At 39.1% G+C, this 17,456-nt stretch overlaps 1 protein-coding gene across 1 annotated transcript in view; it reads left to right on the top strand.

The window, feature by feature from the left end:
• LOC121735861 (atrial natriuretic peptide receptor 1) overlaps nucleotides 1–17,456 on the top strand; it is a 231,816-nt gene that overhangs the window by 73,484 nt on the left and 140,876 nt on the right. The window contains exons 2-3 of the mRNA XM_042126827.1: nucleotides 7,518–7,733; nucleotides 9,311–9,500. Of these exons, the coding sequence (XP_041982761.1) occupies nucleotides 7,560–7,733; nucleotides 9,311–9,500 (364 nt within the window). The 5' untranslated portion in view covers nucleotides 7,518–7,559. The remainder of the gene's footprint in view (nucleotides 1–7,517; nucleotides 7,734–9,310; nucleotides 9,501–17,456) is intronic.

The following is a 17,456-nucleotide window of genomic DNA, read 5'->3' as shown; positions in this document are numbered from 1 at the left end:
ATTAAATGTCAGTGCACCTATGGAGTTAATCACAACAAAAAAAAAATTATAACTTTTGTGTTCGTGAAAACGGGTGATTAAAACAAAAGTACAATTTTTATACTTTTTGAAATTGCATCCTTTAAGGGAATAAAAATGGAAACAAAATTTGTATTGCAGAAATATTTTACGCTGGAAAAATCGCTGAAAAAAGTTATCTATTTATATAAAACTCAAAGGTGACTGACTGACATGGTGATCTATCAACGCACAGCCCAAACCACTGGACCGATCGGGCCAAAATTTGACATGCAAAAAAAAAAAAAAAGGTAGATATTATAACGGAGGCATCCGCTAAGAAAGGATTTTGATCAATTCCGCCTCCAAGGGGTTAAAATAGGGGCTGAAAGTTTGTATATAATAATACTTCTTAACGCGAACGAAGCTAAGCTCGTCAATAAATAAAAATAACTCTTCGCAATAATACACGTTCGATGAATCATTCATACAAACTTTATACAAAAAACCAACGAAGTAGCCTCGCACCGGAAGTGAACCCTATTTCCGTTCCAATTCACAAAATCTCTTTTACTAATGTTATAATGTATGAAGGACGTATTTAGAATTTAGATTAGTGTGATCCTGACCATGACATTTCAGAATTTACGACGCAAGTGGATAAGGGGCTAACAATTTGAACATTTTAGTTTTTTTTTAGGGTTCCGTACCTCAAAAGGAAAAAACGGAACCCTTATAGGATCACTTTGTTGTCCGTCTGTCCGTCTGTCAAGACCCTTTTTCTCAGGAACGCGTGGAGGTATAAAGCTGAAATTTATATCAATTACTCAGGTCTACTGTCCCTTGAAGCTGTGAAGAAATCAAACTTCTAAGCCAACGCAATCAAAAGATACAGCCGTTTATGCCGCAAATTTTCGACACTTGCAAGGGAATCAAAACCTACAGGGTGCTTCCCGTGAACTCAGAATCTTGAAATTTGGTACGAAGCAACGTCTTATAGCATAGATAAAGGAAAAATTACGAAAACCATAAATTTTTAGTTACATCACATAATATATTTTTTTTTAATAATTTAAAACTTACTACCCATTTCCTCATAAACGCGTAGAGGTATTAAATTGAAATTCATACCAAATACTCAGGTCTATAATACCTTTAAGCTGTAACAAAATCAAACTTCTATGTCAACGCAATCAAAAGAAACAGCAATTTAAGCTGCATATTTTGAAACTCGCAAGTACTCGCAAGGGAATCAAAACCTAAAGGGTACTTCCAGTCGACCTAGAATCTTGAAATTTGGCATGAAGCAACGTTTTATAGCACACATAAAGGAAAAATTCCGAAAACCTTAAATTTTTAGTTACATTACAAAATATATATTTTTTAATAAATATAAACTTATTACTTTTTTCCTCATGAACGCGTAGAGCTATCAAGTTGAAATTCATATCAAATACTTAGATCTTTGTACGGAACCCTCGGTGCGCGAGTCCGACTCGCACTTGGCCGGTTTTTTTATAAATGGTGCCTTTAGGATCGGGAAAATGATTTTACTAATGGTAATATGAAATTCAATGGGTCATCTAGTATCTCATAATCTATATACAGTCGTGGCCAACTAATTAGGGACGCTATATCACGAAAACGCACGTGTTTCTCAAAAGGCCGAGAAACCCTTTCTCAAAGTAGCTTTGAAGTTTTTACAATTGACAACAAGTAAATTGATTAGCACTCTTAATATTTTGTGGTCAGAAAAGGAAATAGCTACTTGACATCGCTATTTTTTAAGTAAATTACGTTATTGCTATTTTCTCATTATTGACTAATACGTGGACAACTAATTAGGGATTTTTATTTTTTTTAATGTAATAAGGGTCAAACGAGCAAACGGGTCACCTGATGGAAAGCAACTACCGTCGCCCATGGACACTCGCAACATAGGGGAGGGTAGGAAAGGGAATAGGGCCTACCCTATTCCCTTTCCTACCCTCCCCTATCCCTTCCCTTCCCTAACCTCCCCTATTACCCTATTCCCTCTTAAAAGGCCAGCAACGCACCTGCAGCACCTCTGATGTTGCGAGTGTCCATGGATTGGGCCTCCGGTAAACTCACTCACTCGGCGAAACACAGCGCAAGCGCTGTTCACGCCGGTTTTCTGTGAGAACGTGGTATTTATCCGGTCGAGCCGGCCCATTCGGGCCGGAAGAGTTACACGGAGAGTTCCGTTACTGAAGAAAGAACACAAACAAGCAAGATTGGCGTTCGCAAGGAAATATGGACATTGGCACTTTCTGACGAGACCAAGATACATTTGATTTCATCAGATGGCAGACAATATGTGCGACGGCCAAAAAAGTCGGCCATTAATCCAGAATATACAAAGAAGCAGGTGATAAAACATGGAGGAGGCCATATTCAAATCTCGGGCTGTTTTTCAGGACATGGAGTAGGGCCTATAAAAAAATTGAAGGAAAACTAGACTAGTTTCAATATAAATAAATATTAGAATACTGTATGCTGAAGAAGTGTTGTCAGGATTGTGGACGTACCAACACGATAAAGACCCAAAACATAAGGCGCAGTCCGTCAAATCGTTTCTAGCGCAGCAGTCAGTGACGGTACTAGATTGGCCCGTAAACAGGCCAGACCTAAGCCCAATCGAATACTTATGGTACGAAGCCAAGAAAAAAATTGTAACTCAACGTACTGGTACTAAAAATCAGCCTTACGAGCAATTCCAAGCTGTTTGGAATAAGATTCCCTTAGAAACTTGCAATAATTTGATTGCATCGATGCCACGCCGATGTCAAATGGTTTTGACCAACAAAGGAAACCATACCGGTTATTAGAATGTCAGTTTTTCATTTTGTTTTTTGTTAAAATTTTATTAATTAACATTTTAATATAATAAACATTTAAATATTTCCCAGCATATTTAATTTTGTAGTCAAAATTTGACATATAGACGTGGGAGAGCCATGCTTCGGCACGAATGGGCCGGCTCGACCGGAGAAATACCACGTTCTCACAGAAAACCGGCGTGAAACAGCGCTTGCGCTGTGTTTCGCCGAGTGAGTGAGTTTACCGGGGGCCCAATCCCCTACCCTATTCCCTTCCCTACCCTCCCCTATTCCCTTCCCTTCCCTAAACTGCAGCTCGTTAAGGAAGTTGCTTTCCATCAGGTGACCCGTTTGCTCTCGTTTGCCCCCTTATTTCATTAAAAAAATGGAAATATATTTAATACTTTTATACTATACACATAATATTTAAGATTTCTATTATATTATGATGCACAATATATTTAATACACATCCATGACCCAGGAACTTTGAAAACTTTTTGTTCCGTCGCGGGATTCGAACCCGCGACCCGCGGCTCGAGCTACCAACGCGCTCACCACTGAGTCACAGAGGTCGTTATATTATTGTGAAAGTTAATGAAACCCAAAAATTTTACAACTAAATAATTTTAAAGAATTTTGTACAAACTTGTTATGATCCAAGTCATAAGCAGAGTCAAGTTAAAATTAAGAAACTTGACGAATCCTAAGTTTTTTAATATCGGCTCATATAGCCCACTTAATAGAAGGGTACTTTTTACTTTTTCGTATTATGAGGAGGGTACAATCTTAATACATATTAGAAGACGCCCGCAACAATGTTGCGCCGAAATTCGCTCATACCAAATTTTATCAAAATTGGTCAATTGCTTAAGCATGAAGAGGATAGACCAACAGACGGATATACTAACTTAATTTCGGTTTTTTTATGAAATAAGGGGGCAAACGAGCAAACGGGTCACCTGATGGAAATCAACTTCCGTCACCCATGGACACTCGCAGCATCAGAAGAGCGGCAGGTGCGTTGCCGGCCTTTTAAGAGGGAGTAGGGTAATAGGGGAGGGTAGGAATGGGAAGGGCAGGGAATAGGGTAGGGGATTGGGCCTCCGGTAAATTCACTCATTCGACGAAACACAGCGCAAGCGCTGTTTCACGCCGGTTTTCAGTGAGAACGTGGTATTTCTCCGGTCGATCCGGCCCATTCGTGCCGAAGCATGGCTCTCCCATGTCTAAATTTTTCTACTTTCGTATTAAAAATATTAATATAGATATAAGACAGACATCTGTCCTCCTTTATTTCACTATTTATTTCATGATGCGTCTTATCACTAAACGAAATATAGTATTGTGGTACCAATAAATGTTATAATGAAGTATTCATCCAAATAAATGTTCACTAGAGTAAACAGTTTTATAGCGGCACGAGCTTTTGCCCGCGGCTTCGCTCGCGTTAAGAAGTATTATTACATACAAACTTTCATCCCCTATTTTAACCCCTCGGATGTGGAATTGATCAAAATCCTTTCTTATAGGATGCCTACGTCATAATATCTACCTGCATGCCAAATTTCAGCCTGATCGGTCCAGTGGTTTGGGCTGTGCGTTGATAGATCACCATGTCAGTCAGTCACCTTTGAGTTTTATATATATAGATAGATATCAGCCTATTAAACTATTTTGGCTAACTTTTTAACGTAATTTAATTGTTAAATATGAAGGGCCTGTTTCACCACTTTCTGATAAAGTGCCGAATAGGCTATTCACAACTTTTTTGACAGATTCTCCATACTTGATCTGTCAAGTTAAGTGGTGAATAGCCTATTCGTCGCTAATTATCAGGAAGTGCTGAAACAGGCCCTAAATGTACTAAACTAACAATAACTAATTAAATTGCCAACAAAGCGAAGTAAAGGACTTCAACAGTCACTTTGTCTCATAAAAAGTTCGGGAACATTTAAAGCTCTTTAAAGGGATTGGTTCGAAGTTTCCTGTAAAAGTTTAACAAAAGCTCCGAGAATTAAAGCTTGTGAAGTTTTAGAAACAGTTTAAGCCTCTTATCAGCTTATTTAATGTTGTTACGGCAGCTAAAGATAATCTTATTCTCTGTATTTAAGTTTAATTAGTAAACCTTTGCTAGTTTTTCTTGAGAATTTTCTTTCGCCACTTATTTTTAATATTCCTTATCTATCTCCAGGCTGTATCTTGAGAACTGTTTTTTTTATGAAATAACGGCAAACGAGCAAACGGGTCACCAGATGGAAAGCAACTTCCGTCGCCCATGGACACTCGCAGCATCAGAAGATCTGCAAGTGCGTTGCCGGCCTTTTAAGAAGGAAAAGGAATATGGTAATAGGGGAGGGTAGAGAAGGGAATAGGGTAGGGGATTGGGCCTCCGGTAAACATGTTATAGCTAGACAGCTGAAATGTATACGGAAAATAAAACAAAATCAATATCAAATCAATATCAATATATATAACTAATGCTTTTTTTGCCCCCCTCTGCTCGATATCAGTTATAGTGGCTACACTATAGCCGCCTCTGTGGTCCATTGGTTCAGAGCGTGGCTCTTGACTCGGAGGTCGTGGGTTCGATTGCGTTGGAAACATGCTATTTTAATGATAGGTTAGGACAATGCAGGCTGATCACCTGATTGTCTGACAAGTAAGATGATCGAGGCGTGTAAAAAGTCGGTCCTGCGCCTGATCTCTCGCCAGTCGTGTCGGTCTTCCTACTGGGTTATGAGAGTAAAGGAATAGAGAGTGCTCTTGTGTACTGCGCACACACTTGAGCACTATAAAATTACTCCTGCGTGACTGGCCTGGCTTCAATGAAACCGGCCACCGTCACCGAAATCGGTGTGGGAGTTATTATTATTGGCTACAAGTTACACTCTGATCAAGGCTCTATGTTTTATAGAGGGTAAATACTTGTTAAAAGTGTTTTTGAGCAAGACAAGGTAGCTTTGAGTCCCGGGAAAGTGCATAGGATACTTTTGTGGCGGTACCCACAATTCGCCTAACATTCCTGCATCGCGCTATCGAAGTTTTCTAAGTGCGTCGGTATATACATATACGACAGCTGAAATGTACCTATCACGTCGGGGTCACCAGTGAAGCAGCTAGGAGCTACCTAGCTACTACTAAGCTTCACTTTTATTGCGGATAAATGTACCTTTAAGGAGTGAGCACACTGAGACGGGCCGCAGCGTGCCGGGGCCTCATCGCAAAAATCCGCCTCCATACAATTTGTAAGGAAGCGGAAATCCGTTGCGCCCCGACACAGTGTGCGATACGCACATCCGCTTCCATACAAATTGTATGGAGGCGGATTTTTGCGATGAGCCCCGGCGGGGCCCGTCTCAATGTGCTCACTCCTTTATCCCGGAATAATGTTCCCGAGCGATTAACGAATTTTGTCGCAACGGTGTTGCGGGCGTTATGTAGTAACAATATACTTTATTCAAATAATTTTAATACCACCAGGGATACTAAAGAGCTTTCACGAGTTTGCAACATGTTCAGAAGTTTTAAAACATTAAAAATATTTCGTTAGAAATGTGTGCCATGGGATTAACTTCTTTTTAGTTTTCCCTAAGTTTTTATTCTCGTTATTACATTTTTTTTATGAAATAAGGGGGCAAACGAGCAAACATGGAAAGCAACTTCCGACGCCTATGGACACTCGCAGCATCAGAAGAGCTGCAAGTGCGTTGCCGGCCTTTTAAGAGGGAATAGGGTAATAGGGGAGGGTAGGGAAAGGAAGGCAATAGGGGAGGGTAGGGAAGGGAAGGGAACAGGGGAGGGTAGGAAAGGGAATAGGGTAGGGGATTAGGCCTCCGGTAAACTCACTCACTCGGCGAAACACAGCGCAAGCGCTGTTTCACGCTGGTTTTCTGTGAGAACGTGGTATTTCTCCGGTCGAGCCGGCCCATTCGTGCCGAAGCATGGTTCTCCCACGGTTAATATACTCGTGTTTTAAAATATTATATTGATAGTACCGACAGTGCTCTGACTTTTGCATAATCCATATATCCATACTAGTATATCACCACATTTTGTGGCACACTTTACGGAAAAAACTATCACGACTATAACCTATTGATTTGTGCTTTATTTTTATGTAGATGTGGTATCATCAGTCAGTCAAGGTGTGATGACGCGAGCCCTCACAAAGCTCGGCTTTTATTATGAATACCAAAGTGTGTCTGTCTGTTTGTCTGTCTGGCTCCAGCCGCTGAACCGATTTTGCTGGATTTTGTTATGGAGATACTTATGCCTGTTTTCACCAACGGTCTCCTAACGCTAAGACGTGTTCCTTAGAGATCTTTGCGGGTCAAATATCTCAACAAACACATTTTAAAAAAAAGTAATGTTTTGCAAAAATTCTTACGCCCTAGGGACGAACGTGATACACAAAAATTCGTGAAATCTTGAAGGATATGTACCCTTAATGGCCGCTAGGGGACCACTTGGCGTTAGGAGGCGGTTGGTGAAAACAGGCATAAGAGTCCCGGGAAAGGACATAGGATACTTCTTATTTCGGGAAAAGGTTTGGTTCCTTTGGATAAACGTATTTTGTTGAAATATGATAGTAATAATATTATCGACTCTGCTCTGAATTTTGCGTACTTTTGCCCTATTTATTTCGAACACTAACGTTTTATGTTTGTGTTTGTTCCAGGTGAACCAGTGATGTGTGCGTGTGTGAAGTGATGATGAAAGGATGATGGGATGGTGGGTGCTAGTGGTGTTAGTGGTGGGGGTGGCGGGGCAGAACTGCCGCAGGGAGGAGCAGAAGGGCCGCACCTGCGACAACATCTGCGAAAGCGGACAATGCAGGATCAGAGCGGCGCTGCTGCTGCCGAAGAACACGACGTACGATGCGAATTTACCGTCGGTGAGTTGGTTTTAATGACCTTTCTATTATTTCACAACAACATGAAGTATTATTTTAAAACACTGGAAAATTGTATTTATAAACTATAAGTGACCGCAATTTTATTGAGCCTTTCGTTTATCGGAAAGCGATTCATTTTTCAGCATAAACTTCGTTATTTTTCCATTAAAAATATTACTATATCTTTACCGAGTTGAAAGTTTCTATACCGAATTTTATCTAAACGGCTTCAGTGGTTGTTCGAAGAGGTAACAGACACACAGCCATTCAGAGACACATTTATAATATGAATGTAATAATTTTAGATTTACAGCAAAATCATATTCACAACTCCTTTCTACAATATCCATTGTCTTAACACCTTGTATATGCGCACAGAATATTTTATTGTTAGGTACCCCAGTTAGTTAAGCCGTAAAGTTCTATAATTACTACTCTATAACTGCTGGCTCTATAGTCTATAACCTAATAATTTATCTAAAGGCTACTCTCCACGCTAGGCCACGATAGATGATTGGCACCATGATTGTAAACCTATTTATAGTGTGCTCAATCGATGTCAGTCGTTGGGAATTTATTGATTGATGTACGCTATTGTGCATGCTAAAGACAGCATTAATGAGTAAAGAAATGTTAAAAATTCATATCTAGTCTTTCGTCCCACCAGGACGAAAGACTCGACTACTCTTTCGTAAAGAAAATAATAATCATCTTCAATCAGTCAATCATGTCCTAACGTTAAGAGGGGCATTAAAATTGCTCTATAGAACCTTTAAAGCGTCGCTGGCTTTGAAGATGTATAGCATTTGAGTTCATCTTATAATAATATTAAGATTGCATATTATTTAAAGCCCACTATAACTAAAATACTATAATCATTTGTTACGTGACACTTGATATTCTTTTTATTATTCAAAAAGATTTGTTCCATTTTATTTAATATAGTCTAGAAAAGTCAGTCACTATATGAACTAAGTCTCAATAACGAAGCGGAGGTGATAGGTGATAAAACTTTATGGAAACGTGCTATGCAATTACACACCGTACGGGGGTGAAGTTACTAATAAAATTAAGACGCTATTTGCATGTGTAATACGAGTATTATGTAAAGTACATTACTAACATTACATTTCATTACACAGCGCGAATTTTTTCGCGATTCTTCTCTCCAGGTTGGTTCCGAATCGATTTTGTTTCATTCTAAAAATGTTCACGATTTTCGAATCATTTTTAATGTTATAGTACTTAGACTTACCTACATACTGTATAGGTTTTTTCAGTTACGGTATGAACTTTCAAGATGGTAAATGCAATCTTTATAATTTACTATGAAATCATTTTAACTACTTGACGGAAAAATTTGCTGGTTTTTATAAATGCTCAGATTTGTATGAAAGAAAGTACATTATGTCAAGCCTGCCTATGATAAGCAACCTAAATGCTGTAATTGCTCATATTGACAGCGAAGTAAAACGTTAAAAATGTATGAGAATTGACACGCATAAGTGACATACCTTATTATGGCACTTGCTATCGAACATAGTACTTTCAGTACACCTTTTTCTTTCATTTTCCAGGTAGAAGCGGTCTTCGACCTGGTCCTCAAGGATCCGGCCTTCAAGGAGGCGTTTCCCTCATGGATCGAGTTCCAGTGGATCTCGTACGACGTGACGGACTGCGACGCCGCATACGCCGTCATCTCCGCTATCGACGCTTACAATGACTGCGCGCATGTCTTCTTCGGACCCAGCTGTGATTATGCCCTTGGTAAGTGCACACGATACATTTGGCTAGTACGGTTATACGGTAGGTCTGGCATCAGTTTAGTCTATTGGGGCTCCCACACATAACTGCGAATTCGCATCGCATCGCGAATATCTGCGACAAAATTCATAATGAAAATGACATTACAATGCGATGCGAATTGCGATGTGATTTTGCGCAGTTTTGTGTGAAAGTCCTTTGTCTGATCCAAAACGACGGGAGAATGATCGTGTAACCGTTTCATTGACGGACTGATCATTTTTAGGGTTCTGTAGCCAAATGGCTAAAAACGGAACCCTAATAGATTCGTCATGTCAGTCTGTCTGTCTATCTGTCTGTTTTATTATGTACTTTCTGGCCATCACTCTGGCGTCAGTCTGAGACTGATGGATTGAACTGATACCAGACTGACCGTGTATCCGCACTCTTAGGATTGGTCGTAATAAATGGTCGTATGAAGACAATTCGCGCCACTGTTGGAAAATTCCCGAACATCAGACTCGATTTATTTGCGTCCGAACAAGCGGTTTGGCGGCTACACCGCGTCACAAGCAATATTGTACGAGTATGTAAATGACGACGCGACCGTGCTGCTATTTAATAAATTTTAAGCATGCGAGAGCCATGCTTCGGCACGATTGGGCCGGCTCGACCGGAGAAATACCACGTTATCACAGAAAACCGGCGTGAAACAGCGCTTGCGCTGTGTTTCGCCAAGTGAGTGAGTTTACCGGAGGCCCAATCCCCTACCCTATTTCCTTCCCTACCCTCCCCTATTCCCTTCCCATCCCTATCCTCCCCCATTACCCTATTCCCTCTTAAAAGGCCGGCAACGCACCTGCAGCTCTTCTGATGCTGCGAGTGTCCATGGGCGACAGAAGTTGCTTTCCATCAGGTGACCCGTTTGCTCGTTTGCCCCCTTATTTCATTAAAAAAAATCGTTACATAAAATTGCTTGTGATTTCGCGGTGTAGCTGCTAAACCACTCGTTCGCGCAAACGCATTTAATATGAATTCCAGGCAAAAAGCTAGTCGCGACATTGTTTGCGCGGTTGGCTACAACTCGCGTTATTCACTGTACCGCTTCTTGTTTAATATCGCTACGTAGTAAAGTTTATCACGATAGATATGGCCACGCACTTTATGATGGACCAAATACGAACTTTTATCGCGACAACGTGAACACGAACGTGCCTTCAAGTGTAGCTGTAGCCATGGGCGTACCGAGGGGAGGGCAGGGGGGGGGGGGGGGGGGGGGGGCAGCTGCCCTCCTCTGGATCATGTTGACGTCTCTACTAAGTATATTGTATAGTACTTTCATCTATAAAAATTAAAAATAATAAAATAAATTTTGCCATTTGTTTGCAATACAATATTTTTACAACTAAAAATTATCAATTTTTTATTCTTTATAAACACCTAGCTTATAAAAAAATCTGATTTGCCCCCCCCCCCCCCCCCCTGGCCCAAAATCTGCGTAAATTGCCCCCCCCCTGGCCCAGAATCTGCGTAATTTGCCCCCCCCGGTGTGGTCTCCCCTTAAGGAATAGAAACACTGACAGATTTTAAGGACACTGGACAGGCAAAATGCATGTAATAGCTAGATTGCTTGCGGGATAAGTAAAAGTTCTCAAAAAAAAAAACACTCCGAATCCGTATCATGCCCGACTCACCCGTTCCATAGTCAGCAGGGGTGCTCCTCAGGCAATTGCAGTAGCAGCAAGCCCGTTGGATTTTGTAGGGGTAGGATGCTTGTCTTTTCAAGCACGTGGTCCGCTCCGGAGCGTAGCTGAAGTACTCTTGAATTTTGATGCACTTTGGTCGGCCGACCACACAAAAAGTTCACAGCAATTATATTGAAAAACCAAAAGGGAAAGAAACTTGAAATTCCAGCTGGATTAAGCCTTTTCAAGGAAAAATTATCAGAACGAAATTTTCTCGTATACCATCAAGCCCGGTCCGCGGCAAAAAGGGCCAGCAAACACTTGTCATCTGTCAAGTGTCAAAGATATGTATTCTTCGTCTTCTTCCGACAGTGGTGAATTGCCATATTATGTTAAAGGTTCATCCAACGGTTGATGAACAGAAACTCCCAAACTGAGCTACACCCCAACAGTGGAAAACAAACACAACACAAATCCAGAGTGTAATTTTAGAACTTACGAGTATTATTTAATTATTAAGGAAATTAAGGATATATTATAATATATTAAATTATAACAAAATTAAGTGCACAACCAGACACAATGGCTATCCTTGTCGTTCTATCACATTATCATATCAGCCTATAATAGTCGTCTACTGCTGGACATAGGCCTCTCTCAATGAACGCCAAGATGACCGATCTCCTGCTACTCGCATCCAACATTGTTGATTTGCCACTGTCTATTCTTTCACACTTTCTTTAATTAGTTTAGGGTGCTTTTACATCTTTGCTTCGACTAGCTATAAATATTATAAATTTTTGCGCATTTATTTTGTGCTGAAAACTTTCATTTTGTACTAATAACTTTATTTTATATAGCGACCCGCCCCGGCTTCGCACGGGTATAAAATATAAATAGCCACTGAAAAAATGCAATGATTCAGCAGCTTTGATTTAGATTCATTATTAGGTATACAGCGGTCGCCCGCGGCTCCACCCGCTCCAAAAAGCATACCCAGGAAAGACTCGGCCAGCAAAATGATTGCCAGGTCAATTCACAGACTCCAACACTAACATCGACGACGCAGTCATTATACGCAGGCTGCACACTGCACAGATTGTCTTCCTCTCGCACGCGCACCCTCGTCCTGGTGACGCCCACTATCGTAATATTTTAATTTTGCCATAACTTCTAAACCAAACGTCCAATTTTAATCATTCAAAAACCAAATATTATCTGCATAAAATGTACTTAGTGATAAAATAATTTATTTTGATTAGGATTATTAGCATGAGTAAAATAAAAAAAATCAAGGATTTTTAAACAAAACAATGGTTGTTGTGCCTCACTTGACATAGATATGTATTGTGTGTCGCGGACATTTTTGTAGATTTTTATAAGATCTATATTTACTTAGAACATTGTATGGTTCTATCTTTTATAGTTTAGGCAGCGTACGCAAAATAAGTAAATTTTCTGGTTGTTTCCGACAAACTAAAATATCTTACGGAACCCTATATTTTACAAAACAAAAAGTAGCCTATGTTACTCGTAAATAATGTACCTTTCGAATGGTGAAAGAATTTTTAAAATCGGTCCAGTAGTTTTTGAGCCTATTCATTACAATTAAACAAACAAACAAAGTTTACATCTTTATAATATTAGTAAAGATTTAGCAAATATACTTTAAATACTAAGCGCCCATTTAGCGAGAAGGAGCTGTGGCCTTCTCTAAAACATATTCCCAAACGGCTTACATGAAAATGAAAATCACTGAAGGGTCGAATAAATTCGTTTTCTTTTTCTTTGAAATAATTTTACAAAGGGTCTGAGTTAATGGTTATAATAAGGCTATTAATGGTCTTGGTTTATGTATAGGCTACAATTATGTCTCCCGATACTGAGTTGCACCAAAACCCATTTCGGAAATCGTACATTTTTCCGGAATAACAAGTGTCCTATGTCCTTTCCCGGGACTCAAGGTGTATCCATGTCAAATTTCAGCAGATTCGGTTCAGCGGCTTGGGCGTGAAGAAGTAACAGATAGACATACAGACAGATGTCTATCTGTTACCTCTTTTTTTTAGGATTTTAGGTATCAACTTTGAGTCGAGAGAGAAGTACTCTCAACGGAGCCGCCGTTGAGAGTATCATTTAGTAGGTAATATAATAATGGTCTCAGCCATTATTCTAAGAACTACTTTACACAACATCCTTTACAAGGGTCGGTGTTACCAAAAAAGGCGAATATAATACCAACAATGTTTGCATAGGACGAAATATTAACTGGTGGAAGAAAAGAATGAAATTTTATATTGAAAGCTAAAACCTTTCAGACCATGAGTGTAATCTTCTTATACATAAAATTCTCGTGTCACAATGTTAGGCCCCGTACTCCTCCGAAACGGCTTTACTGATTTTAACCTTTCATATGCATATTCAGTGGGTCTGAGGATCGGCTACTGGGTACTTTTTATATTGATAAGTGCATTTGTTGAGTAAATAATAGTAAATTATTACAACACGAGTCTGACGGAAACCATTGTTTGTGTGACGGGATAGCGATGGACGTTGTCATGGTAACATACATATTTAGTCACTTCAATAAAATAATATGGGCGAAATACTTGATTTGTATTATTATGGCAAAGCAACGTTTTCCGGGACAGCTAGTATGATATAATATTACGAGCTTTTGCCCGCGGCTTCGCTCGCGCTATGAAGGATTATTATATACAAACTTTCATCCCCTATTTTAGGCCCTTGGAGTTAGAATTTATCAAAATCCTTTCTTAGCGGATGCCTACGTCATAACATCTACCTGCATGCCAAATTTCAGCTCAATCCGTCCAGTGGTTTGGGCTGTGCGTTGATAGATCACTATGTCAATCAGTCTATCACCTTTGAGTTTTATATATATAGATTTCTCTGTTCACTGAGCTTTGAATATAATAACGTTATGTGTTGAAGGGGTTGAAAGCCAAAAGATTTATCTTTAATACTTTTTTGTGTCCACGATTCTGTCAAATGATAGTTCAGGTTATTGGAATATACCACTAAGGGCCAGGGCTTGTACCATGAAACTGTTTCGAGACTCAAACAATCGTACGAGAATGCCGCATCCTACTCTAACAAACGTGAAATGACGTTTGTTAGAGCGGGACGCGGCATTCTCGTCCGATTGTTTGAGTCTCAAAACAGTTTCTTAGTAGTCCTACTGGCCACAACACTGCGTTGCGGCGTCGCATCGCAAAAAACAACCATAGAAAAGCTATATAGTTTTTGGCGTTGCATTGTTCCACCATTGCTATATTTTTGTGTGATTAAATGGAACCAAAATCAAAACGGTAAATGTATGAGAGTTACGTTTTCTAACATCCGTATAATCTCAATTGTTCAGATCTACAAATCTATATGTATGTTCGTAAATGCAGATAAATATACTTTTTTGTTTGAAAATATAATAAAAATAATAGGTATATTGAAAATGAACGTTAGAAAAATGCAGCCCCTGTATCTGTACCACAGTAAAAATTGTACACAGTAGATTAACCTCATACTAGACCAGCCGAATCCAGCACACGCACGTATAAGATTGCTACATCAGAACATACGACCAAATATTTTTTGTATTATTTAATAGTATGTTTTAAGACTCTGTGAATTTTACAGTGATTTTAGATAACATTAAGTAGCGTAGCTAGTCAGTGTTGTGATTTGGTAATTTTTGATTGTGTAAGTACTTTGTTATATTGATATATGTAATTCTTAACTTATAAAGATTTTATTCCTTTAATTCACGTGCGTAAAAATTGCCTCTGTTTTTAAATGAGTTTATTTTAAAAGCTCAGCCGAGCTACTCTACTGTGAATATACTGTATCTAAATTCTAAGCTGTTCAGTAAACAGATTTTATAGCTTGTTAGCCTTCGACGTTGCTTATACAGTGCATTCATTATTATAATAAATTACAACGTCGAAGGAATTATTAGAAGCGAAATATACTTTCTTATGAAATGAAATGAAAAATATTTATTTCTAAGTAGGTTAACAAAGTTACCATTTTTAGAACGTCGTTTCTACATGAGGCCTACCACCGGTTCGGGAACTACCCCGCCGAGAAGAACCAGCGCGGCGTAGGAAACTCGCGCGGGGCCAACTTTTACCAAAAAGGTGGAAAATAACAATAATAATAATAATAAAGGGCTAATAATAAGCTTATTTCAACAAACAAAAATATACCCATACTGTTATAAATTCCAAAATTATTTTGTGTATTTTTTTTAATGAAATAAGGGGGCAAACGGGCAAACGGGTCACCTGCTGGAAATCAACTTTCGTCGCCCACGGACACTCGCAGCATCAGAAGAGCTGCAGGTGCGTTGCCGGCCCTTTAAGAGGGAATACGCTCTCCTTGAAGGTTTGCAGCCTGCAGATCGTATAGATCCGGTAATATTGCTGGTGACAGTTCGTTCCAGAGTTTTACAGCGTGGCGTTTTTCGCGTAACTAAAAATTCTGGAGTGGAAGACTGCCACTCATCAAGGTGATGAGGATGGTATATATTTTGTCACGTGGAGCGACGGCGAAAAGTTGCAGGAGGTATGATTTCGAACAATTCCTCAGAGCACTCCCCGTGACACAATCACACAGTGGTTACAGTTATGGTTTTATTAGTTAAGGCTAACTTAACTTTAACCTTAACTTTGACCACTGAATATGACGATATCAGTTGCTGTTGCGGTTATGGTCATCGTTAAAATATGGCCTCCATTATTAACTTTAACCGGAGATTTAACATTTTGCATTGTAGTTATAGTTATACGTAGGTTGCACGAACAATTTTTCATCAATCTGATCCGTCAATCTTGTAAAGATTGACAGAAAATTGATGGTCTAACCCACGGAATAGACCACTAATAAATAATAAAATATATAAAACTCAAAATTGACTGACTGACTGATTGACATAGTGATCTATCAACGCACAGCCCAAACCACTGGACGGATCAGGCTGAAATTTGGCATGCAGGTAGATGTTATAACGTAGGCATCCGCTAAGAAAGGGTTTTGATAAATTCCAACCCCAAGGGGTTCAAATAGGGGATGAAAGTTTGTATAATAATACTTCTTAACGCGAGCGAAGCCGCGGGCAAAAGCTCGTATTACATAAGAAAATAATAGCTTTACCATAATATTATACCGAAACACAATAATTTTATTGTCTTCTTAAATTTTAACTACTTGCGATTTAAGCAAATGGATTTTTAGATATGTATAACTCAAAGGTGACTGACTGACTGACATAGTGATCTGTCAACGCATAGCCCAAACCACTGGACGGATCGGACTGAAAATTGGCATGCAGGTAGATATTATTAACGTAGGCATCCGCTAAGAAAGGATTTTAATAAATTCCACCTCTAAGTGGATAAAGTAGGGGATGAAAGATTGTATATTAATAATACTTCTTAACGCGAGCGAAGCTGCGGGAAAAAGCTAGTATTTGAATAATTTTATTAATGTATTAAGCAAATTACGAAAGTCTAAATGTTCGTTATAAGTTAATTACAAAGTAATTAAATAAAGTTTTAGTAGATACTTAAACATTCATTGAATTTTATGTTATTATTACTTTTTAATTAAATTCTTATTGAAATGAAAGTTTACATTAGATTTTTATGTTTAATTATTATTGTAACAACTGGAGGTTGCCCGCTACATTTAGTTCGCGCTTAATTATTAACTTGTCGGAATTTTAAAAAAAATCATTGTAGTTTCATCACGATCGTTTCAGTGGATGAAGCGTGGACAAACAGGCAGACTTTCATATTCATTTTAATATGAACTTTTCAATTTTCTGTTTTTTGCGCACGTTGAAACCGAAATTTTGAGTTTAAAATCAATTAATATTATATCTGGGTCACCGGTCTTTAAAATATGAAAACTCTAAAGATTTCGTAACAATAATTCTAAACAGCTAAGTGCGTGCACTTACAGGGAGCGATCCCTTATCATGATAAATGAGGAAGAGGCTGTCTGTCGAGAGTAAAATATTATACTGATTATTTAGAAAATACAAATTATTTAATGCGGGTTCTACACTCGCGGCGCGAATTGCGGCCACGATTCACGGATGCAACGTGCCGTGAACACGACGCGAACAAATACGGCTCTCTACACTCGCAATCTTCGCATTTACGTTCGCGCATTTGAGTAAAACGTTTGGACGTTGAAGTCACTGTTGCTGCTGCTCTGACATTGTGTGCGACAGCGAGTAAAAGCGAGTGTAGATGATGTTCGCATTCGCGTTTCG

Source organism: Aricia agestis, chromosome 18 (assembly GCF_905147365.1).
Source record: "Aricia agestis chromosome 18, ilAriAges1.1, whole genome shotgun sequence".
Lineage (NCBI taxonomy): Eukaryota > Metazoa > Arthropoda > Insecta > Lepidoptera > Lycaenidae > Aricia > Aricia agestis.
The sequence above is the reverse complement of the archived record's forward strand: the minus strand, read 5'-3'. Positions and strand labels throughout refer to the sequence as shown.